The sequence below is a fragment of the Stylophora pistillata genome, chromosome 10 (assembly GCF_964205215.1).
Source record: "Stylophora pistillata chromosome 10, jaStyPist1.2, whole genome shotgun sequence".
Taxonomy (NCBI): domain Eukaryota; kingdom Metazoa; phylum Cnidaria; class Anthozoa; order Scleractinia; family Pocilloporidae; genus Stylophora; species Stylophora pistillata.
In genome coordinates, this window is record NC_142528.1 from 80,960 (window position 1) to 104,576 (window position 23,617).

Consider the following 23,617-nt stretch of genomic DNA (forward strand, 5'->3'; position numbering starts at 1 on the left):
AGTTCAAAAACATGTTAAAGTTGTGTTGAACTATAATTATTATTTGCTTTTCAAACAAGTCTATTGTTGCACCAATTTTATAGATATGCTGCCCCAAAGTTAGCAATTGCTAATCTGTACTGGAAAGCCTGGATCTTACTTGCCATAGTTGCTTCTCTCAATCCCTCTTCAATAGGTGAGATGGTGCATGTAGTTTATGTACATGTTATAATTTGGATATATCAACAAAGTTGAAATGGTAAATTGGCCACCGTAACAATTACAAAAGCTAACGTTTCGAGCGTTAGCCCTTCGTCGGAGCGAATGGGCCAACGCTCGAAGCGTCAACCTTTTTAATCATTACGGTGGCCATTTACCATTTCAATTTTGTTGCTATATCCAAATTATTTCATTACTCCCACCGACACAGCCCCAAACAGTTTCTTTCGAAACTATCAGCCTTTATTCATATATACATGTTACATCTAGTTCTGCTCTATTTAGTTCACTTAAAGAAATGAAATGAATAGTGAGCATCATGTGTTAAAAATATCTATTACGTGACACTTAATCCCTAGGGATATAATTCATATCACCTTATTTCTGGTTTCATGGGTGTATAAGTCATCAAGGGGTATTGTAACAATAATTGATAGTATTATAGATGTCCTCCCTCATTTAAAACACAAGGGGTCAAAGAAATTTTCAAACCAGTAGAGCAATCCTTCTACTTGAATGTTTTTAAACATTAAAATTAAATTTTTCAAGGATTCCAAGCAATTGTAGGGAGTAATAATATATAAGAGAAACTAAGGGTAGTGAAGTTGAGTGGTTACCACCCTAATAGGAGAACACTAAGTATTATCCTTTTACATTTCTTTTTAAGTTTGTCAAATAACCTTAAGGTTATTAGTTCATATCAAGCTATGAAGTGATAAAATTACTGTGGCCTGATTGATGACTTTACATGTCTCTCCACCCTTGCTGTTAATATTTTGATTGTTAACCTTTTTTTTTATTATTTCAATTTTTTGTTTGTTTGTTTGTTTGTTTTTTCTTTTATCAAGGACAATCTGGATGGGATAACTTCCCAATGCTCAAATGCCTGATGGAAATATTGATGACAAAGTAAGTACACCAATATTTGAACTCTCAGGAGAGACTAAAGAGGAGTTTCACCTTACATTATCAATACATTTTCAAGCAGAAAGGTGTTTAGTAAAAAGTAAAATTTCAATTAAAGGAATCTGTTTGATTTGTCATCGAATTCCCATAGCAATAGTCAAGAAAAATGTATGAGAAACATTGCAGAGAATTTATGTTTTGACCTTGGGAGTGAAAGAGTTAAATGAAAATTTTTTTAAAGTGCATATCAAATAAAGTTTTACAATTTATGATATTGTTAACTTTTTGCTTTGTAGCAACTTTACATTTCCACCACCAACCGCTGCTCTGACAAGTGAAGAAAAAGATGAGATACTTTCTCAAGAACTTCAGGTACTGTATTACATTGAGAACTGGTCGTAATGTCATTTCATCATATCTAGCAATTATTTTATACACTCTCAAAAATGAACTTGGTGCAACAAAGAATTTAAGCCAACAACTTGGTCTGTGTTAAAGTTTCTTTTCGTTCAAACTAGCCACTGAAGAAACGCTGCTGTACAATGTACCTCTGTCAAAGGATTTTGCGGTTTGACACGATGCAATTGTGGAGGGAGGGGGTGGGGGCACGAGGGGGGTAGGGAGGGGCTATTTTTCATTCCATTTGGGAGAGTAGTTTAAGTGCAAGTGGCTCCATTCTATGGAAGCAGGCTGGGGTCGTGGAGGCCATACCTTAATACACTGTATTATTGTTATTCTAATTTGTAGCTGGCACAGGCAGAGAAGGAAGAAATCCTTTTGTTTGAGTCACACCTGGCTGCAGCCACAACTAAAGTGGCCATAACAGAAAGTAACAGCTTGTTGCTGAGCCAGCTGATTAGCATGGACCCTGTGTAAGTACAATTGGATCTTTTCTTCCAGAAGAACGACACTCAGAAAACGGCTTCAAAAGACTAGCAAGAGAGAATTACGAGCAAACAAAAACTGTTTACTTCTCAATTTTGAAGGGCGAGGGTTTTTTTTATTATTATTATTCAGAGGACCTGCCCGACGTCCCCCACAGAGTGTTATTGACCAGTTAAAAGCAACAAACAAGAGTCTTAAACTTGGTCAGATGTTATGCCGCAGTCGCTCGCCCGATTTTTTATTGGAAATCATCCAAAGACAGGTTAGACACTGTTTTCTGTGAAATCCATTTTTCTTTGATTGAACTGCCCGTTAAGCAATTATTTACCCTTTACCTTGCTCACCAAAATCTACCTTTTGCGCCCCGCTCCCACAGTTCAGCGCCGCGTGCCAACATCACATTTCCTTTTGCACTGATTTTTTCCACTCGCGCGACGGGCTTCCCTAAAACGGAGGGACTTTTCGTTATCTAGGAGAATATGGCCACGATTCTCGGTTTTAGGAAGACATAGTAAAAGTTCTGGAAAAGGTCATCTGAAGTCATGGAATTTTATGACTTCTAAAAGACACAATCCCTGACAATATTTTGCTTGTTACTCTTGTGTGCTTTCAGGGTGCATCACAGAGTATGCCATGGCTGGCAGAACTTGTTCAGTCCTCTGAGGGTTCACTGGATGTTCTTCCAGTTCAATGTCTGTGTGAATTTTTGCTCCTGGAAAAAACGGGCGAGAATAACAAAGAACAAGATGAAGGTTTCAGCAAAGAAGTGCAAGACAAGAGAGTTGTAAGTAGCCACCGCGACAGGTTGTGTCTCGATGATTTATGAGCACGCGCAACTGCATTTACAACCTAACATATAAGTGAATAAAGGCTGATAGTTTCGAAAGAACATATAAGGTTTATTTGGTAAAAATAATGGACATTTTATCTAAGCTACCAGTGAAGATAGCCCTTATGGCTGGGATAGGAATAAATAGCTCGACTCTCGTTGTTTTTAGTCGGTCATAGATCGTCTGAGTAAGGGTATTCCTTGGAAAGGACATTGGAAAGTGAGAAAATCATTATCACAGTGAAAGAGAGAAGATTGTTTATACGGGCTAACGTCGGGGTGAAATTTCCTTACATGAAAATTTAAAATATAAAATACCATAAGCTACAATGCATGTAGACTAGTGTCTCGTATGTCTCCATTCCTCATCGTTCAATCTTTCTTTTTTTGATCCATTATTTGTCCGGACTTCTGAATTGCCAACGGAAGAAAGAAGCTTCGAATGATTTCACTGATACTGCTGTAACTTTTGTTCATAGCGTATCAGTGCCACCTATTTTATCTTTTAATCTCTTTTGTGCTGAGCTGCTGTATTTGTGTCAGCATTTTAAGCTATGGAACAGAATAAAGGCTGATAGTTTCGAAAGAAACTGTTTGGGGCTGCGTCGGTGGGATAACGAAATAACTTGGATATATGAACAAAGTTGAAGTGGTAAATTGGCCACCGTAACGATTACAAAAGCGGACGTTTCGAGCGAAGGGCTAACGCTCGAAACGTCAGCTTTTGTAATCGTTACGGTGGCCAATTTACCACTTCAACTTTGTTGATATATCCAAGTTATATGGAACAGAATAGTCTTTCAAGTTTTTTTGTTGTTGTTGCTTTAGGATATACAACGCCACGTCTTAGGACGACTTAGGTCACTGTTGTTTGGTACTGAAGCTGACGCCGACTCCACAGGTGAAGTGTTAGAGTATTTCATGAGAAGATTGTCATCTGTACAAACGGCAGAGAGGGACTCGGCTGTTAAGGTAAAATATACATTATATGGCGAGTTTTATGGCTCCTTTACATTTGCGAGATACATACTGAAACTTAGTTTCGTTGATATATACTATTTCTTAAGAGTGTTCTGCATGTCTGCATGGTTCACCAGGGTATTTCCAACGGTTAAAGAACCTCTAGAATGGATTATCAAGTACTGCAAACGAATGACAGTTATTTTACGAACTGAATATTCTACTCGTTCGAACGGAGCCAAATTGTTCTTGAATGGGCGACAAAATGCCTCAGTAATTATGAATTACCAGTCATGAGAGTATGCACAAACTCTCTTAAAGACATTTCGAAAGTTCGTGTCAGCTTATCTTCGACATTTCTTGTGAACTCTTGTTGTTCAAGCGATAGATTGTTCTGAAAATACACTAAACTCAGATGAACTTTCGTCCGTTTTCGTTCCCAAGAAGCGAAAATTACCTTCTTTCGTCTTTATTCTGTGTGTGTACCACTGCACATTTGGTACTAAAACTTTATGGATTGCCGTGATTTCTGTTTTGTTTTGTTTTTTTCTTTTGGTTTTTAATCTTATTTTCTATTTGAACCATTGATCAAGGGCTTGGAACTAGTTCTATCCCAAGATTCTGTCAAGGTGGGAGATCACGTGACTGTGGTGTGTGAGGAGGAGCTAGAGGGTGATGCTATGATAACCACCATGGAGGAATTGTTCTCGCCACCATTTCCGACAGCCAGCGCCATAGCCAAAACTTACAAATGGCTGTTGGTTAACCTACCCAGTCTGCCGCACTTTGAAACTGTCAGAGCCACTTGCTGTTTTGCTTTGAGACAGGTGAGCTATAAGCAATGTTGTTCTTTTTCAGCCCGAAAGGAAAACATTGCAAACTTTTTTAACATGATCGATTGCTGAATTTATGCTATATCGAGGAGAGATTCACTCATCCATTAAAGTACCTACTGCGCCATTTGATGACCGGCGCTGTTCGACGGCTCATGCACGCATCTGACTTCCCCTCTCCCTACTTTTGTGGACTAAGTACCTTATTTTCAGCTATAATTTGTGATTCGCTCCTATGATTGAAGGGGCTACTTATTCTGAAGATTAGCCCAGGGATCAACGTTGTCAGATTTTATTTGTACTAATGTAAGACACGGCTCGTTACATCCATGGTTACATCGTAGTCAACTGAAATTAAATAATTTCGGGATACATTATTATCTACAATATTCTTAGTCGAAATGATAAACGGTTATGTAACTTACAATTTGTGTTTCTGCGTAGTCGGATCCCTTGATGTTTTATCTTGATGTTTGCGTTTTTATGACCGTTGATGACTAGCTTCGAATGAATCTTACAGCATAAATTGTTCCTTTTAAAATTACAAGTCACATGACCTGATTTTCCCGCCGCGCGTAGTCGAGGCAAATTCGTAATTACGATAATTAATTCTACTCCTTTCTACGCGCTCCACTGAACATGTAATATATACATTTAGCCAAGCCTAAAAGCGGAGCTCCCAAGTTCGTAATATTAATGATAACATAAAAGATGTGCATTTGCCAAGACTCACCTGAGACACCCCTCCCTTCGTTTTGATAGTCTCTCCTACCCTACCCGTGCAATCTGAAGGCACTTACGTACGTACGCTCAGTCAGTCACGTGACAACCAAACGAAAAGAGGTTGACAATATTCCATGGGTATAGGGCTCAGCCCCACGCGCGCTTTGCGCGCGTGGGAGCCCCGCTATAACTATTTTGTCCCCATTAAAGGGGAAACACTCGCTTTATATTAAAAGAAAAGCATCTTCTGACTGTGTAAGTATTTCTAACAAGAGGACTTGTAAATGGAGTTGATAATGAGAATTATAATATATGATTCCGCCCACAACAGTCATGTCAAGTTGAGATTATTTCTGAGAGAACAAAGGCGTATCTGATGTTCCTGGCCGAGAATTGCACCGACAATGGCGAGGAAGAGTTCTTAGCCACAGTTATTGTGAGTACTTCGCTACCTTAAACATGTCGTTGAAATTTCCTGGTTTGTGTTTTTTTCTCATTTTATCATGTTTTTGTTTTGTTTTTTAATTACTACAATTATTACTGTTGCATTCCTAGTTAAGTATGCTCTTTCTTGCAAACACCATCAGGTTTTCTCTTTACTTTCGAGATGGAAAAATATGACAATTGCTTTTGTCCAAAATCCGGCTACTTAGAACGGGGAGACTTGTTGGAGACGAAAATTGCAACCGAATATAGGTTGACAAGGATACATGCCAAGAGAATTGTGAATGGTTTTTAAAATGAAATTCAAAATTCGATGCCAAAAAATTCGATCGCTTGATAAGTCACGGTGGTCTTTTCTAAAGTAAACAAAGAGCAAGATTTTCATTTTAGGCGCGCTTGCCAAGGAAAATCTGCCTCTCAACAGTTGCTTCATGTAAATAATAAAAAATATTGTATCCTTTGCCTTCGATTGCAGGACATTGCACAGTTGATAATCGAGCGACCGACCATAATGACTCCAGTACTTGGAGAAGGCCCCACTGCACAAGAAACTTACCAAGCACTGTTGAGGCTGTACACCATTGCTTTACAACAAGCCATTGATATGCAAGAGGGGAGCTTCTCTTGGGTAAGCTAGCAAGCTTGAACAAGCTAAGCCTTCAAAATGAAGTTAATTCTGAACACGAGCCTAGTGGCTCTGCCTTCCTGAGGATATCTCATTTTCCGCAACATCAGGCAAATAGAAGTAAAAAAACCTCCCCGGTATTGAATGCAAGTCCTCATGAGAACTTTATAATTGTAGTCTTAAACTGCAAACTATATAAGATGTCTTTTGATGGGAATGAGATTAAATATTGGTTCACGGTTTGCAATTTTGCAGCAGGAAACACAAGACCAGTTGTTTGTGCAGTGGTCTAAGGACACAGAGTTTGCTGGAAAGGCAGCCACTTTACACGTGTTGGTAATCCATGCTATGATTGTGTTGCTGACTTACGGAGAACCACAAGGTTAGTCAAGAAATGAATCTCTCAATGTAGAAAGATTCACTCTGGGGATATACTTGTAATCAACAGATGTTTGAATGAATTTTTTTATCGTGAGACTCAAAAGCTAGACAAAGCCGTCAGCCTCGTGTCGTTTACTTGGCAACTGGACCTCTGTTCCTTTCTCTGAGGACGATAATTTTGTGTCGAAGAGTTAGGGTTATCTTGACTTTTTCGTCTAGAAATGCTAACTATTGCGATGCGCAAAAGTTCAGTTTAAACAAGGAACAACATTATAGTCTGTGCATCATAAGAAGTTTAGCGTTTTTTTTTCGGTCCTGGTAATTTTTGCTATCTTTTTCCATCCGTGAACCTTTTTCGGCGTATTGTTTATTTTAGAAAACTATGATTTTGAAGTAATCCTTCATTAAAAGGCACGTTCCTAAGTTGCCAAAGGACCAAGATATCGTGTAATAGCTTGTTTTCGTGCTAGGGTGACGAGTGAATAGATCATAGTTATCTTTCATTCACTGACGTTTTAAATGAAACGAGTCAACAGTTGAAGTTTTTGTGGCTTCAGGAGATGTTAGTCTATTCTCTACTTTACTGAATGCCTGGTGCCCTGAGTATGGACAGGTCAAGGTTTACCTGACAGACACGGGAGAAGAGGTCATTCTGCTGCAAGAGTGGCTCAGACTGCGCATGATCAGGTCCCAGGTCTCGAGAGTGGTCGATGCTGGTAAGCATTGTCAATTTTGACAAGGAGCCCAACTTACGTGATATATCACGAAACCCTCTGAACCCTTGTAATACCCCTGAGTGATCGGCACGGAACCATTTTCTGACAATATCAACTAGATAAGTTGTAACTAAACAAGAGGTCATAATTGATAAACTTACCTCCAAGAGGATAAGAGGGTGATGTCCTCAGAAAGACCAATTCTAAGAATTCATGAGGAAATGTAGATCGTGAAACCGAAATTCTAGTCTTTCTTCTGGCATTTCTTGTGATAGTCATTTTTCTTTCCGATTTCTCAGCTTTAAGTGAGTTGATGCCGTCGCAACTTGTGCTGTTTGCTCAGTCGTTTGGAATCCCAGTCAGTAGCATGAGGTGAGAAACAAACATGTGTTATGCTTTAAGCGCTGTATATAATTTATAAATCATTCACTTAAATATATTGTGTACAGAATCAAGGCGAAGCAAACAAAAACGGGTGTTATGGCAGCCCTTTCCAGTTTCATGTTGTATTACGTGTGGTTAAAAATGGTCAAATAGCGATTGTGAGGAAAGGTAAAATTTATACCATATCCTAAAATATGACTCGGACCGAGACCCTGAAATGAGAACGCTTGAAAACATTTACCATTTGCATCTAAAAGCAAAACCAAGATTGTTCAGAGAAAAAAAGGAAATCACAGTTACATTTACCAGCCACGAAAGGGATCTCTAACTAACTAAAGTTACATAAGGATTGAAATTAAGTTTTTTGTACCTATTTTTCGTCAACTCTATTTTCTTACCAACTCTATATTTCAGCAAGCTTCTTCAACAGCTGGACAAGGCGACTGAGGAGGACCCTGTAGGGATAGAAGAAGCAGTGCTGGATAAAGGTTTGAATTGCCAAATTTTTATTTTCATGTCAATTTGTTTCTACCTTGTACATGTCTAAATAATGGCGAATTTGTTCTCGTTACCTTTGTTTCAAGGCCATGTGTAAAATCTAATGAATTGTACAAGTGTTTTGATTGGTCCGTTTGTACCTACAATCTTTTACATTTTAAGTCATCCTGTATCTGAACAGAAGCTTCAGGATTGCACTGGTTCTTTTTGATGGTTTGATGGTGTTATTGAACTCATGATATCAATAGACGTTAATGAGTATCCTAATGGACGTTAAAACCCACTACTTACAGTATATTTTACCTTATCAGGTTATATGGTGCAGCTTGTTGAGGTTCAACAACTTCGTGGTGCTAAAGGTGGAGATTTGTTTTGCTGTTTACTGACCGGAGAAACACCGGAAAAGAAAGACAGTAAGTATTTATTTATTTTTTATTGTATTGCTGCCTGATTGAGCTCTGTGTTACACCAGTACCTTTTTCTTAAAGCTTATTTTCATAAAATATCACTTGTTTTTCCTGGTTCAGTCGCATTGTTCGAAAACTGACAAACAAATTTTGATCAAGGAGAGTTTTGAAGGGAAACTTTCCAACGATTACATTTGCGAGTGCATTTGACTTGACAAGAAATTGACAAGGAAATGATTGTGAGGGGTATCATGGAAATTCTTGTGAAATACGTTCGCTCTGTCTTGGTTGAAAATAATTTTTTGCGAGAGTCATATTGGTAGTGAAACACCTCTCCGTGAGGAAGGAAAATCTCGGTAAAATGCGGATTAAGTGAGCTCGGTCCTTAAGTCCTGAACGATTACCTCCCCTTATATTCCCACAAAACCATTGCTATCTTGTAACCTTATCATTTTTGCACTTACAGACAGCAATTTGGCAGCGCTTGATGGTGGAATCACTCCATTACCGTTGGCTACTCTGCCAGAGATGCCAAGCGCTAAAGAGGAAGCCAGGAGGTTTGATGAGACATCTTTTACTCATGAAAGCTCTAGGGAAAAATTGTAATTTGTTTTGCGCAACTAGTCACTAGAATATAGAATCGGGTATTCGAATAATCGTTATATCTGTGGAGATTTGCTACACTTATGATAAGTCTGTGGTATTTGTCCCTAGTGTCGCCGAATCGTCTACCAATAAGCAGATTGCAGATGAGGTGTTAAAGGTAATAATGACAGAGAACCATTGCATTTTCAGTCAAAGATAACAAACATTCATCGTAGAGGACATGCAAAACCTAATGAACTGGTTTTTTTTTTTTTTCAATTTTTTAGATTTATCTGTCACCCGAGGTCGAAAGTTCAAGAGAACATTGCAGCATTGAAACTCGTGTTAAAAAGGTAGGAAAGCTTTATCTGTTGAGACAACAAGAATTGGACACCCCACGAAGGGACTGTCTACGGTGTGTATTTGTTACTCTGAATCAATGCTTGGCAGGAATTTCACCTATTTCGTTACCTAGAAAATTACAGCAATCAAAAGACAATCTTCAGCAAGTGGACCATGTCAAAAAAACACAGAACAAGTGTGCAAAACTGCCTAAGTCAACCACGGCCTTTGGGAAAGTTACAAAATTTTTTAAATGTACTGTATTTGATACCCCTATGTGGTGAAAGGTTCTAGTTTTCTCTTAAAACAGGGTTACAGTTAAGTGCAAACGTCTCCTAATTTTTTTGTTATTTATTTTTGCCTCCCTAAGATACTGACCAAAGAACTGATCAACGCAAACCGAGGGGAAATTCCAGAGGACTCTTTAGCGGAACAAATCATGCACAAGTTTCTCGCCGTAATTAGATTTGAATACTGTTCCAAACATATTTGACTCATTTTAGTCAGTTGATGAGCGCCTTTAGATTCCTTCCCTATAGTTTTTGTATAACAAACTATTCCAATCACCCTTTTAATCAATTTGAGCCCGAACGACCGACGTCTCAAACCGTAGCGCATGTTATATAGCGTAAATTCTCCACCCCCCTCTTGTTGTCTGTCTGTTGTGTGATTTCTTCGCACTTTCTGCCCAGACTCGCTTGATCGTGCGTACGTAAAGAGGTTTTCATGTGTATTCTAGCTTTTTCTGGCGCTAGTTGTAACTTGCATGAAAACGCTTTTATCGATTTCAAAATTGCGTTATAATAGATACTTTGAATAACAGCCACGAAAAAAAAAATGCTTTAAAATGGAATAAGCTGTATTTATTAGACTGACTTGTGCATTCTTTTTGTAGGTTATGGATTGTGATGATGGCCAGAGATTATTGGATGGGATGTTGAACAAGACAGCTCTATCTTGTTCCATTCTAAGACTTTTAAGGTCTAGACAGGTCTGTAATGTGTCCGCTACAGCTCTTCGGATCTGTCTATATTATTATTACTAATATTTACATTTTAATGTATTCCAGATGGCATTGAAAAGGAAAGGATTTCATTGTAGTTTTTTTGACACCATAAGTAAATTGTCCAGCCGCAATCTTACAGGTTAGTCAGTATGATTGGCAGGTATTAAAGCAAAGTTCTTAATTCTGATTGTTATTTACGCGCCGTCTTTTCACGATGTGGGCGAAAATTACGTAGGTCTCTAATATCAGTTTTTTGTAGTTGAATGTTCCCATTTTTTGATGGACTCCTTTACGCGTCAACTGTATGCGCTTCATTTGGTTCTTAGTAAAGCTGTTTGCAGAAAGTTTGGAACCTGGTTTAGAAAAATGACACTAAAGTTTATCAATTAGATAAGTCCACAAAGAATTCTTAACCGAAAAATTTAAATTTTTCTTTTGATACGATTGAGTTGTGGTTCGTGTCGTGGGGAAGTCACGCTGACTCGTGATTAAGATTTATCTTCGCTCTGAATTAGTATTTTATCCTATAAGTTATTAATATTTAATAATCGGTTTATTGGTTTGAAATGCACGTATGATCAACCAATTAGTTGAACTAATTTTCCTCTGGCCAATTACGACAATGCAAATAATCTAATTAGCCAATCAGAAGTCAAACTAAGACGTAATCAGCGTAGAGCGCTATGACCATGCAGGAGGGAAGTGTAAAATATACTGCTACATGAGTTGTGATGGCAAGCAGAAGTAAATGTAACTTTAACGAGACTCATTCATTTTTTCCTTTGTTAGATGGTCCACTAAGTGCTGCCATTTCACAGTACAAGAAACAATTAGGAATTAAAGAACAGACACTATCATGTAAGATTAAAGCTTTCGATTTAGTTTTTACCAACTTTTGTGGGAGCAGCTTGGCATCTGCTCTCAAACATTCAATGATAAGCGAGGCGTTTGCATATACTCGGTACAGATTCATAAGGTTTCAACTGATAATGATGTTGTTTTGACGAAGGAAAAACTATGGGTGATTTTTTATTTGGGTGCTTTGTCAATGTTTTAGCGAGAGCAAAACGTACTTCTGACAGCATGGTTGCTAGTGTATCTCCGACTAAAATGATTGGGTAGATAATGCTAAACTGAAAAGAAAATTTTTCTTGATTTCATTGGCATTTATTTAATAATTATTTTACTTCTTTTGACACGCATTTTAGCTGGAAATGTCCTTGAACAAATTGCGTCAAGTGAAAAGGTTGATTATGCTTCTTTGGTCAGACAGTTTCTGTCTGCTTGTAAACATCGTATGGTGAAGCCAGATTCCATCAGTGTGGAGACAGCAGTGAAAGGTTAGTTTATCGTCAATAAGCTTTGTGATATCCTTTCGGCGGTTTGATAGATGTACAGTTTTATTGAAATGATGATGTGTTAGTTTTCGCATTTTTTGTTCTGAGCATTCCTCATTTAATCCCTTTTTTTCAAAGCAACTTTTGAATTGCGTGTTTTGCTCTTGTTCTCGGCAAAGAGAAGCTGCTAAATTGACATATTTTGAACTTTTTCTCTTAAATATAGCTTGTTTGAAGCTCAAGGAAGCGAACTCTCCGCTTTACGAGGATTTCCTGAAGGCCATTACCAGAACGCTTATTTCTGGTAGAGGTAAGAAAGATTCTGATTCGAATACGGCGGTATGGACACCACAGCAGTCTCTTCCCTTGAAGACATGCTCAGAAATCCTCGTCAAGCTACTTAAAGAGTCTGATGGAACAGACTCGTCCCGTGACCACTTGTCCAACGGTTTGTTGGTGGACTGGTCCGAGATAATAGATCCAGAAGTTGTCCACATTCACCCTCTGTTGCAGCGTCAGCTTCTGTTCCAGGACAGAGAGAGCACGCCCAGTGGGGACAGGTCGCTGACCGGTCACGAGGAGCGTTCGCCGTCCACGTATCTCTTGAGTTTGTTAGCGCATCAGGCATGCTGGGAAACATTGCAGGACTGTTTAGATTGGCTTCTGGGTCAAGATGGCAAAGGAAACAGGTATGAACTAGAAAATCAGAAAAGCGCTCGAAGTTGTTTGAAAATCAAGAGTAGGAATAACATGCCAGTTAGTGAATCATGTAACCCGGCGAATCTGAATCAGGGCGAGTGGTATGTAATGATGTTGTTGCTTTTCGTGAGCAACTGTAGCTTTTTACTGAACAAATCGTTCTTTTGTTTTATACTAAGGCTTAATCCAACAACCGCTTTGGATTTTGTGTGGACCTGCTTCCATTGTCCTCGACTTTGGCAAGGCAGAGATCAAAAGTCTACTGCTGTGGGCAGTCAAGGAACCAATTCTGTAAGTGAACGTTTTTATGTGAGTTCCAGTTTTGTAATGGCTTCATGTGGCATCCCTTGTTGACAGTTTTTACTGTCAGCATTGCCATTCTCGTTTGCTATTTATCATTTCTTTTCTTATGACTGTCTCTACAGGCGGTTTTTGAAAAGCCAGTCCTTGATTTGAGCCCGCCTCAGGTCTCCTCGCTCACGGGTTTCATTTTGCTCGAGCTTTCTACAAGTGTTGAGGAATTATGCGAAAGAAAAGGTACACCCGAATATTTATCACAACACCCGCAAAGCTAAGACAAAATGTTGTTGTTTTTTTTAGCGTAACGTTGCTTATTCTCTTGTTAAGGTCCCAGGTACAAGCGTTTCTTTGAAGAGATGAAAGATGGAAACCCTGTTATATCGGGAGAAATCAGGTAAGATAAGGAGTGAAGGAACTTTTTTTCTGATCAACTCACCGGGTCTCCCCACTCTAAAACCAGACTGAAAGGAGATTTTACATGAACATCATGCATACAGCGCTGTCCGGGATAAGACTTACAAAAAGTAAAAAACTGGAGTTGAGATTGTCTTGCCCCGACTAGTCACGATGTTTTTTAGCAGGTTGAATACTGAGTACAATGGTTTCTATTCTTCCTTCAGAGAGGAAGTTGAGCAATTTGCAGCTAAAGTGTTAGGGAGGAGACTTCAGTTAATCACCCTCTGTTGCCATGGTGACAAAAAGAAGTTTCAATGTGCAGTCAGCTGTGCTTTGAACAGTTCAAGGTAAAAGATATACATTTGATATAAGACTGAAATGCCGGGTTGTAATTATAGGGCAAGGTAACATGCACTTGTTGAGTGAATCAGGAAAATTATCACAATTTCATACACAGAGCATGAATTGTTGCATCGTTTGCATAAATCCACCAATAGTTCCTTAATCTTGAAAGCTACAGTGGGATGAAAGCATTAACGAAGAAAAATCAGTAACTTAAAGTTAAGGCTATAACTGTCCTTATGTCTGGGGTTAAACTTTTCAAACTGTCATATCAGGTCTATTACCTTATTTTGACACAAAAGAAGACAAAAATTGAACCAGTTTGAAAATTGTTTTTTTCCCGTGTTATAGATGGTCGAAATGGTTCACAGCTCAGTTTTTGGTTCAGCTTTACCTCGCCCAGCCAAGGGTGATGCGATATATTAAGAACTTCCGGTCCCTGACCACTTCCGCTGTTGTTAGTCAGTCACGCCATTGTCAGGTTTGTAATGCTTCTTTTTGTCACTGAAGATTTGACTGATTCAGCTAGATGTGGTCGTTTTATATTGCCTTTTCCTTCAAATACTTTCTTTTCAGCTGGATGTTCTGTGCCACCGTGTGTTGTCGTGTTTGGCTGAGTCGAAGCCTGGTAAGGAGTACGAAGACAGAGCTTACAACTCAAGTCTACTACTGAAGAAACTGGCTTGTGAGCATCCCATGCTCTTATTAAGGTACATTCTTACGATTATGGAGCGCGAACAGCTGTCATTTGCGGTTTATCTATTTTAAGTGCGGTGTTTTGATAAAACTAAAGGCGCTTCAAGAGACGTGTTTTACTGCAGACCGATTACAGAGCAGGGCGAAGTAGAACCTTTGGAATCGGAGATTACTTTCGGATTTGAATGGAAGGCGTGAAGCGTGAAGTCTTTTTTGGGTAATGCTAGAGCCCCTGATAGCTCAATTTCAACTTCTTGCTGTGCCATTTTGTTTGTATCTAGTTATCCTCCCGAGAAGACAGAGGAATTTCGAGACTAGTACCCGAGGCAAAAACAAAGCATGCCAGAATGGAATCCGAACCAGGTTACAACAAATTCATTGTTAGGCCATGCCACTGTATATATTAGAAATTAAACATTTCTTTTCCTTGTCTTTCACAAGGCATCTACCCATGATTGCTGCACAGCTCAGAGGCCGCGTACATCTAAAGCGTAAGGAGTTTACCAATCAGCAACATCTCCTCGTCTTCTCCCACGTCTTGGGAGTTCTGGATCTTCTAAGGCCGCATATCTTCAGATCTGATAAGGTTAAAAACTCGCAACAAACCTCTTTGTATTCGAACTTTTAGATTTTACGGCCAGACCGTACAAGATAAGAAGTCACTGTGGATCATTCTATGATTGCTATTCTCTTATCGCACAAATTGAAACCGGTTTGAATTTTTTTTCACTATTGCAGGGTAAAGTGGTTTTCACAAACACTTTTCCTGCCACGCGGAGCGAATTTCCTCCGACTGCAACATTCTGTTGCATTACGTGTTCCGGTCCTAAGTATAATGGAGCATTTAACTACTGATTGATTTGATGTACCATCTTGGAAATTCGCCGAGCGCCGCTTAGCTGTCGTACTAGGGAGCTTAAGCACCAGGACTTTTCTTCACGACGGAGGGCTTATTGCCGCGAGACTAGATCCAGATTGGCGTTCTTTACGCGAATTTTTTACTTTAAGCACACTCCTTTTTTTTCACGACGGACACGAGCGTAGAAAGCACGCGAAAATAAAAATTGCAAGCCCGTGATGTAAATAAAGAAACAAAAATTGCTTTATGTTGTGCGTTTGCACTTGAAACAACGAAAATGTGTTCATTTAAAGAAGCTAAAGAAATGCTTTTATTAAGCCATGACATGAACGTCATCAGTGACGAAGAACTACTTCTGTTGCTCGAAGAAAACACATTAAGAAACCTCTAATTCAGCTATGGCTTGTACCAGCGATTTGACTCAGATGTAATCCCCGACCCAGAATGTACCTATACTTGGGTTTCTATATTGTTAACTTTACACTCAACAAAGTAAACAAGTCGTATGCGCAGAGGTTGCCAAGAAAGTTGTCGGTAAAGAAGCTCCTAAAACTTTATATGAATGCGTTTATTAACAAAAAACTGAAATTGTCAGTTAAATTTTTATTTAATAAGATCTTGTAAATAAAAGAAAAATGCGCAGAAAGCTAGAAAGGCAAGTATTCAATTAAACAGGTCACGTCAAATTTAAGTGTGACGAGACAACTCTCGGCAGACAAGCTCCCGGATGAATTTGAACACAAAAACAAATGAAAATGTACGGCGAAGACTTCTCTTTCACTTCCTCATGCGAATCCATTTTCAGAAGCTCTTTTTGGTGTTCATAACGTTGTGCTTTTTTTGCTGCGTACAATCTAGACCATTGGCGGTCGTGGAAAATCAGCACGGATGCCACAAGCGCCTTGGCAGCCGCCGTGACAAATCACGACGACCTTTTGACATGCGCAGTAGGAAAAATATTCGAAAACTCACTTCCGCTTCGCCTCCGTGAATCATGAACGCCTGGTGCTTAAGCTCCCCATTGTTAGTGCTGCCAGAAATACAAGAAAATTTGATAAGGAAAGTTGAAGTAGTAGTTTTTCCTCCAGACTACAATAGGATGCGAACCCAGACAATTGACAGGAAAGTGTCTATGAGCCCTAACCCTGGCTAAACCAGTTACCATTCAGAATCATTGTGTTCTCCACTTACAGAACAGTTAAGGCTATATCGCTTTCCGTTTGGCGATAAAATGGTGTCATTGTTGTATGCACCAGTGAGGTTTTCAAATACAGAAACATCTTTTTCTTTATTTTTTACACAGCTCACTCAAGAAGGCTTACGGGACACTTTGGAAGCTTACTTTGGCCTCATTCAGGTATCCATGAAGAATGCTTTGTGTAATGTTTTAAAAGTGTCCTTATAGAACCATTGCTCTTTATTTTTGGATACCTTTGTGCACATTCTTGGTTTTCTGTCAGGGCGAGTGTCTTCATCACAAAGAGCTGGCTGCAGTTGTTACAAAGTTGATGCCTTTTCTTCAGCATTTCTGTGCAGAATGTCCTGATCAAGCTTCTACTGTTCTTCAGAAGAGAGGCTCCTTGTTTCAGTAAGTGACAATCAGAGTGTGTCTGTACTATTTGAAGCACGTTGTGTGTTCTCTCAAAGTCTGTTCAGTTTGCGAATTGTCGAAGTTTTGTCCATATGCACTCCATCAATTAAATGTGAGGAGTTGTTCGAAAGGAAATCGTAAAATAAATCCTAATTTTTGTGTTTAGGGACCTGTTACAAGAGTTCCCTGCTCTCCCTTCTCTACAAAGTGTAGTGAGCGCCATCTCTCTCTCCTCGAGCCCGCACTCAGATGACCCCTTGAACCACGTCAGCGTTACTCCAGGACCCTCATCTGAAGGAGCTCCGTCAAGTACACAACTGAAGGTCCGGTCTGTTATTACACTACCTGAGAACATCTTGTGGTCTTCAGCACAGCTCGCTCCTTTTGTACAACGGCTTGCTCCTGGACAACCCCTTGAAGGTAGAGTAGATGGAAGTTACCTTGATAACTAAAATTCAACTTTAAACTTCTCTACAGTTTTCTATACGTGTGGTTACATGGAAACGCTCTTTATTAGAAAAATCTAACTACTTGACACTGATTTGTGCTCATTTATTTTGTGTTATAGATGTGTTGAAGGTTCTTGGGGATTTAGATGAAACGTCTAAAAGACGAGTGGACATTTTGGATTACTTTGTGGTGAGTCCCAGTCATATTTAAAGTGCAACAACGAACGTTGATTGACAAGCTTTTGAATCGTTTTGGTCGTTTTTCCTAGAAACACGGCATAGTTGTTAAGAGTGAATAGGCTGGCTTAGGGTTTGATTTTATTGAAAAGGCAATTTGGTATTTATCTCCTACTTTTTTTCTAGCCTCATCTGGTTCGACTCCTCTCTGATGCAACGAGTACCTGTCGGACCCAGGCCCACACTCTTCTACTGCGGCACATTCGGCAGAACCCAGGGTATGTTTCAAAGTCAATTTCTCTTCAGTATTCTCTAAACCGAAGGAAAGTGAACCAAAACCTGAGAGACTGGGGCTGTTTAATTTTAGCTGCCCTCTTTACAAGGCACTGTATTCTTTGTTTTCTCCTGACTTAAGAAATGTACTTTACTTCAATGCTCTATTTCGCGTTTACTTCGGTTTACATGTTTCATAGTCCCGGATGGAGACAAGCACTGTGATGGGTAATTTTCTTGCCAAAAAGTATAAAATAATGAATCAGCGAGCCGTCAACCCAAACTAACAATTTTCGCTCGTGCCTCTTCTGCATCGGTGGAGCATGTCGGGTGCGGGTCCAGGACTTCCGGTGACAACGGGATTTCCATATGTCTCTGTTGAAGACTTGTATGTCTCTGTACCCCAAGTTTCGTTTTCGCTGATTGGAAAAGCACCTCTTCTCAGAATTTGTCCTTTGTCTTGTTTTAAGAGTCAGTTTCGACCACGAGGGTTCGAAGTCTGTAGGACGGAACGTAGGGACAGAGTTAGTTCAGAAGATGGTCGGACTCCACCACAAGATAACTAACCATACGATCAACCACCAACATGTTCTCATATTTTTGAGGCACATCTCTGCTTGACTTACTCGCAGATAGGAGGAAGTGACTACTTTCATAACTTGCATTATTCAACCGGGTCAAACTCATTCAAGCTTAACTTTTACTTGATACTCTGCATTTGTCTTTCTGATAGGACGGCTGTTACGTTTGTAGAGACCTACATGGATTGTCTTAATTCAACTGAACCTGACGTGATTTTGACGGCGTCGAAATTCCTGCCCGAGTTCATCGTCCTGTGTTACGGTAAGTACGGGAAATTGCCTCAACGTGAGTGGATAAGTGATTTGTACTACCAGGGATTTGAATGAAAGCCGGTTACAGAACAAGGCTGAATGACGTATGCGCATTCGCCAAATTTTGGCGGAAAATGAATTTTGAGTCGTTTGCGATGGATGATTTTCTCTTCTGTTGCTTCGTGGCGTTGTTTTCTTTACCGCTTTTATTTGACAGAACAACCTTCAAAAGCTTTGTACACCCCCAAATATTTTCGAAAATCAATTTTCTCCCTAAAAACTTTGGAAATGGGAAAATGCCTTCGATGACCACAAAATGCCTCGGTTTGAAATGCCAGCCCTCATTATTTTCCGCGAATTTCGCATGATTATAAACTTCGTACACTTGAGCCCGCGTTGTTGACCGCATACCTTAGTCGTAACATTTCGATATTCAGCTCTGTCGGTTACCAGCGGTCTCCCGTTGTCTTTTCAGCCCGCGAGCAGGTTCTCATGTTTGGGTGTCGCCTTACAGCACGGGCGCATGTTACACCATTGGCAGCCGCTTGTGGAAAAAACCTTTTTTGAAACCTCTAAAGGCGCATAATGTCTTAAAAGGCACGTAAACTTTCAAGTAGCCGTGGGTGAGCATTTCCTGCGATTTCTTTGTTATATTCTTAACACGGCTTACATCTTCTTATTTCATATCGGAACACACAAGACGATGCGAGTGAGTTGATACAAATGGCATAGAGATTTCTTGGAAGATCTCTGAATTTCTCGTCTCCACAAAATTTCCTCTTTCGCGCTAAAATTGATCAAGATATTTAATCCACCTTAGAATACGTTAGAAATCCTTTGGGTCCGGTTTCGGATTACTCCCTATTTTTAATTCTGTTTCCTTGTTTATTTGTTTTTATTTCAGAATACTCCGACTCATTACTTCAAAAGATGTTTTCTTTGGCTGTTTACGAAGCCCACGATGTTGGAATTCCCTTGTTGCAAAGCGTACAGCTGCTGAACTTACATTAACATAGCACCTGCTCCGCAAAACTGTGACCAGAAACAATTTGCAATTTTATAGTTATCCCCCTGTTTTCCCTTCAACGGACTTCTATTGGCAAACCATTGAGAGTCGAAGACTCTTGAAATTTTTTATTGTTAAGACTGATCACATTGTAAATTCTTCTTTTGATTTCAACACACTCACAGTTCAGCAGAGTAGACACGAGAAGTAGGAGAATTAAGATGGGCAGAGAATGCTGTCTCTAGTCTCAGGACCAGCCAATAAATAAATGAATAGTTATCAGTTTGGCGAATTTGCGCTTACATTTCACAATTATGTAGCAGAGCAATAGCATTCCAGCTGCCCCCTTGCAATGAAACAGAGTTTTGACAGACGGATCAGTCTGTTACTATTGTCAATGAAAATTTTAGAAGAATTGTATTCTCGTTTGGTCTCGCAGTGGGTATTTACATTCGACTGCGTCTCGCTAAAATATGAACCATGGCTCGACCAAACTCGCCTAATTCCGCCGAAGCGCACCAACAAGCTACAGTCAGTTGTTCATATTTCTAATTACTACTCTTATGTGATTTGTTTCGTCTTAATTTTTAACCAGACCCCGTTGATTTAGTTATACAAGATTACGAAAACCCGGTTTTATATAAGCCCAGCTGTCCTGTTTTTGTTTTTTTTTTACGTTAGCATCCAAACACCCACAGCTTGAGACTTCAGCTTATGAAAATGCTGAAAACGCAATTACAAGGAACAAGGAAACAAACTGTGAAAGTCCATAGCAATCGTGTTATTTTGGGGGCAGACAACTTTTCACCAGCAGTTTTTTTTTTTTTTATCTCTTACTTTGCCAAGAATCTTAGCAAACTGTAAAATTCCGCTTCAAACTTTTTTCTCCCATGTCAAAGTGGCCTTGGACACCAATTTTAATAATATAATTACAGGCATTCAATTCTGTGCGAAGTACCGTGACAAAAGCGGATTAAATTGATTAGCGCCCAAGGTGCTTTCGAATGGAAAGATTAAATACGTGTGTGTGGGTGTTATGGAAGTGTCTTGGTAAGGTTTGTTTGAATGTGTTGTAGGACCTTTGTTTACGTATGAAAGGTGGTATTAGGTGAAACAAGAAAGCATACGTCTGTGCGATTATCGTACAACTGTTGTTGGTTTTTTTGATTAGTTGATGAAATAATGCCATATATGTACTAATAAAACAGTTTTTGGAAAATCTTTTTTAAAGCGACATTCGCAACAAAGTGGGAATGAAGTAATAACTGAATCATGGCCAGCATATCATTGAAAATGGTTGGATAATATCTTTCGTCGGGCTTCAAAATTTTATTGAAATCACTTCATTTATTATGCGAATCATAGAACATTAATCATTAGCCTTTATTTGGGCTACTGGAACCTTGCTATCTTGAATGAATGATTACAATGAAAATTTAAACTACCAACCGGTTTGTTTTCGCAACAACACTAGCGCTGTTCATGTAAAGTTGAGTATTTCGTTTCTCTGTTTGCTTTTATGTTGTTCGATTCGTCATACTTTGAATGTGACAAGACTTGGCGACGACTTTCAAAATTTTATGCGAAGAAAAATATAACTTCCTTCTCGAACCGGTTATTTAATGCACCAAAATCAAACATTAGCGTTAGTTATTTCTTATTCGATCGATCTGGATTCGTTGTTGTACAGGATCATTTTCCTTTTGTTTTGATCTATCCAGCAAAAATGATGAAATCTATCGTTACCTAGCCAATATAATTTATTAATTTTTATTAGTTACATAATATTGACTAACTAGAATGTAAAGGTGTCTGAATATTTCCTGTTTGCACGAAATCGCAGAGACGTTTGAATAAGAAATATGATGAATTAAAACCAAATTTACGTGATTAAATCAAACATTTTTGTACTGTTTGAGGACTTCATTGCATCGAAGTCGTCAACATTTTTCCTAGAAGGACGTTGGTGTGGTTCAGCTTCTTTTCATTGAGACTAAGCAGGAAGCCCATCTAACTCTAATGCGTCTGTTTTGGTTCTTTTTCCTCCTCATATCTTTTATATCCGGTATCACTGCGATGATTTCAAGATAGAGGAATAGTTTTTTTCTTAGAAAGTCTTTTGAGCTTTGAAAATGACTATTTTTTAAAATGTCATTCAAGGAACAGCTGCCCTCTCCGACACTGCATCCTTGTAGAGTGCAAAGGTGACTTAAGCAGGTTCTTGCTGCAATTATCTTTTATTGAAACCATTAAAATGTGATGTTCCCATCCCGTTTTCAAAGAAAAAACACAAGAGCGAAGATACATCGTGAACACTAATGCCTTTTCGAGTGAGTTTTGTTTCCTTCGGATCAAACACCTTGATCTGTGTTAGTCAAGCTTGTTGTCACTGCCGTTTCTCTACCGACTGGCTCTGAACTTGGTGTACCGAATACCCGTAGTCTAGCCTCTTGCCACATATTTTTACATAGATCCTGCTGCATTTCATTAAACACGTGCTTCTCGACTTCGGGAGCAAGTTTTTTAAATATCTTGCCCCTACGCTGTGATCCAGGCGACTCTCTGTTGCATAATCCTTCAGCGACTTTTAACAGCGAACTGCTCTGTTTCGCCGCTTCAGATTTGCAGGCTTCTGAAATTTTTACAAACACGTTTTCATTCTCGTCCTCTTCCATGTGAATAGAGAAGCTCTTTCCTATGGTGTTCAGCATATTTTGTCGTCTAAGTGTCGTTTCTCTATCGCTAAGGGCCCTGCTTTCCTCCAAGTGTACTTGTTCGCTGCTTGTCATTTCTCCCATATTTCGACCTGTTCTACTGATACTGTTGTTGTCGCCCGCTTCATAACATATAACACCGCTAATCTGCGTAGTGAAGCCTTTAAAACGTCTGTTTCGCTTCTCATTTCCATAACATAATTACATTGTTTTGTTCCCAGATCTTTCTGATACCCACGCCATACACGAAATTTAGCAGTATTTATGTTTAAGTAAGATACCTAGTTTTGTCTTTGTTGAAAATGCAGCCCAAAACTTGCCGGACTCAGGAAGTCTTGACGACTTAAATGGAACGATTTACCGCTAGCAAATATGTTAATTATGATCTCGAGAGCATTGTTACTCTTGATGAGATAAAACAATAACAAATCACAAAAATACGCGCCGAGTTTTGTTTTCACAAGGGTGTTCACCATTTTCAATTAAGGCTTCCTTACTACGCCGGACACAGAAGAGTATTTCGTGTGCCATGACAATTTCTTGGCTGCCTTTGTTTGTCAAAGTACATCACTGGAGTCTATTCTTTCGGCAGGCTTTGATCAAATGTAGTCAAAGTGGTTAGTAGAATTAATCCGAAACTCGAGAAACCTTCTGCGCAAGAAACTCATGAAAAGCGATAATAACACACGAGGCACAACTCTTTCAACAACAGCGCTCATCTTCAGTCGTGTGGGAGTATTGATGAATATCTCAAACAAAACACCTGTAAATGGTATTTTAAAACAGATAACTACCCACAAATTTCAGGTTTATATTCATTTATTCGTATTTTTCATAATTTGTTTTTCTGAGTTTCTTTTTTCTTTTTTTTTTAAATATATGGGCTACCGAGGCATTTCACGAGTAATTTCTTTAAAATTAAATTTGTTTCCCCATTGCCAACTGAGAAATTTCGCGGAAAGTTTAGCTATGTATTGTCTAGCTTGCAATCATCTTATCTAGAGGAAATCTTTATGTATATAACTCATTAATATACCCATTTCTGACGTTTCATACACTCACTTCAGGAAATAGTATCTTGAGATGACAGATCATTGATAATCTGCTTAAGGTGGCACTTATTCGTAAATTAGCTGTCCTATATATAAAATTTTTGTACCAGAATTCACAAGAACAAGAAACAAAATCAGCATTATTATTTTCTTCTGCCTTGTTTCTTTCTT

The 23,617-nt window shown here is 39.0% G+C and overlaps 1 protein-coding gene across 4 annotated transcripts in view; it reads left to right on the top strand.

Moving 5' to 3' along the window:
- LOC111338113 (integrator complex subunit 1) overlaps positions 1 to 20,899 on the top strand; it is a 32,540-nt gene extending 11,641 nt beyond the window's left edge. For 2 of the 4 annotated variants that reach the window (XM_022944541.2, XM_022944542.2), the window contains 38 exons: positions 84 to 175; positions 1,047 to 1,107; positions 1,401 to 1,476; positions 1,852 to 1,976; positions 2,122 to 2,251; positions 2,603 to 2,773; positions 3,647 to 3,790; positions 4,372 to 4,605; positions 5,666 to 5,770; positions 6,254 to 6,406; positions 6,659 to 6,785; positions 7,342 to 7,500; positions 7,800 to 7,872; positions 8,299 to 8,372; positions 8,694 to 8,795; positions 9,256 to 9,346; positions 9,504 to 9,552; positions 9,662 to 9,727; positions 10,087 to 10,173; positions 10,612 to 10,707; positions 10,786 to 10,861; positions 11,512 to 11,580; positions 11,931 to 12,062; positions 12,286 to 12,748; positions 12,938 to 13,049; positions 13,184 to 13,295; positions 13,386 to 13,452; positions 13,679 to 13,801; positions 14,148 to 14,277; positions 14,373 to 14,506; positions 14,934 to 15,078; positions 16,655 to 16,708; positions 16,812 to 16,939; positions 17,109 to 17,362; positions 17,511 to 17,581; positions 17,755 to 17,846; positions 18,575 to 18,684; positions 19,579 to 20,899. In XM_022944541.2, coding sequence (XP_022800276.2) covers positions 84 to 175; positions 1,047 to 1,107; positions 1,401 to 1,476; positions 1,852 to 1,976; positions 2,122 to 2,251; positions 2,603 to 2,773; positions 3,647 to 3,790; positions 4,372 to 4,605; positions 5,666 to 5,770; positions 6,254 to 6,406; positions 6,659 to 6,785; positions 7,342 to 7,500; positions 7,800 to 7,872; positions 8,299 to 8,372; positions 8,694 to 8,795; positions 9,256 to 9,346; positions 9,504 to 9,552; positions 9,662 to 9,727; positions 10,087 to 10,173; positions 10,612 to 10,707; positions 10,786 to 10,861; positions 11,512 to 11,580; positions 11,931 to 12,062; positions 12,286 to 12,748; positions 12,938 to 13,049; positions 13,184 to 13,295; positions 13,386 to 13,452; positions 13,679 to 13,801; positions 14,148 to 14,277; positions 14,373 to 14,506; positions 14,934 to 15,078; positions 16,655 to 16,708; positions 16,812 to 16,939; positions 17,109 to 17,362; positions 17,511 to 17,581; positions 17,755 to 17,846; positions 18,575 to 18,684; positions 19,579 to 19,685 — 4,594 coding nt within the window. In that variant the 3' untranslated portion in view covers positions 19,686 to 20,899. Of the gene's footprint in view, positions 1 to 83; positions 176 to 1,046; positions 1,108 to 1,400; positions 1,477 to 1,851; positions 1,977 to 2,121; positions 2,252 to 2,602; positions 2,774 to 3,646; positions 3,791 to 4,371; positions 4,606 to 5,665; positions 5,771 to 6,253; positions 6,407 to 6,658; positions 6,786 to 7,341; positions 7,501 to 7,799; positions 7,873 to 8,298; positions 8,373 to 8,693; positions 8,796 to 9,255; positions 9,347 to 9,503; positions 9,553 to 9,661; positions 9,728 to 10,086; positions 10,174 to 10,611; positions 10,708 to 10,785; positions 10,862 to 11,511; positions 11,581 to 11,930; positions 12,063 to 12,285; positions 12,749 to 12,937; positions 13,050 to 13,183; positions 13,296 to 13,385; positions 13,453 to 13,678; positions 13,802 to 14,147; positions 14,278 to 14,372; positions 14,507 to 14,773; positions 14,891 to 14,933; positions 15,079 to 16,654; positions 16,709 to 16,811; positions 16,940 to 17,108; positions 17,363 to 17,510; positions 17,582 to 17,754; positions 17,847 to 18,574; positions 18,685 to 19,149; positions 19,463 to 19,578 lie in introns of those variants that run through there. The other 2 variants (XM_088736453.1, XM_088736454.1) reach the window with 2 other exon arrangements.
- Positions 20,900 to 23,617: the final 2,718 nt, after the last annotated feature.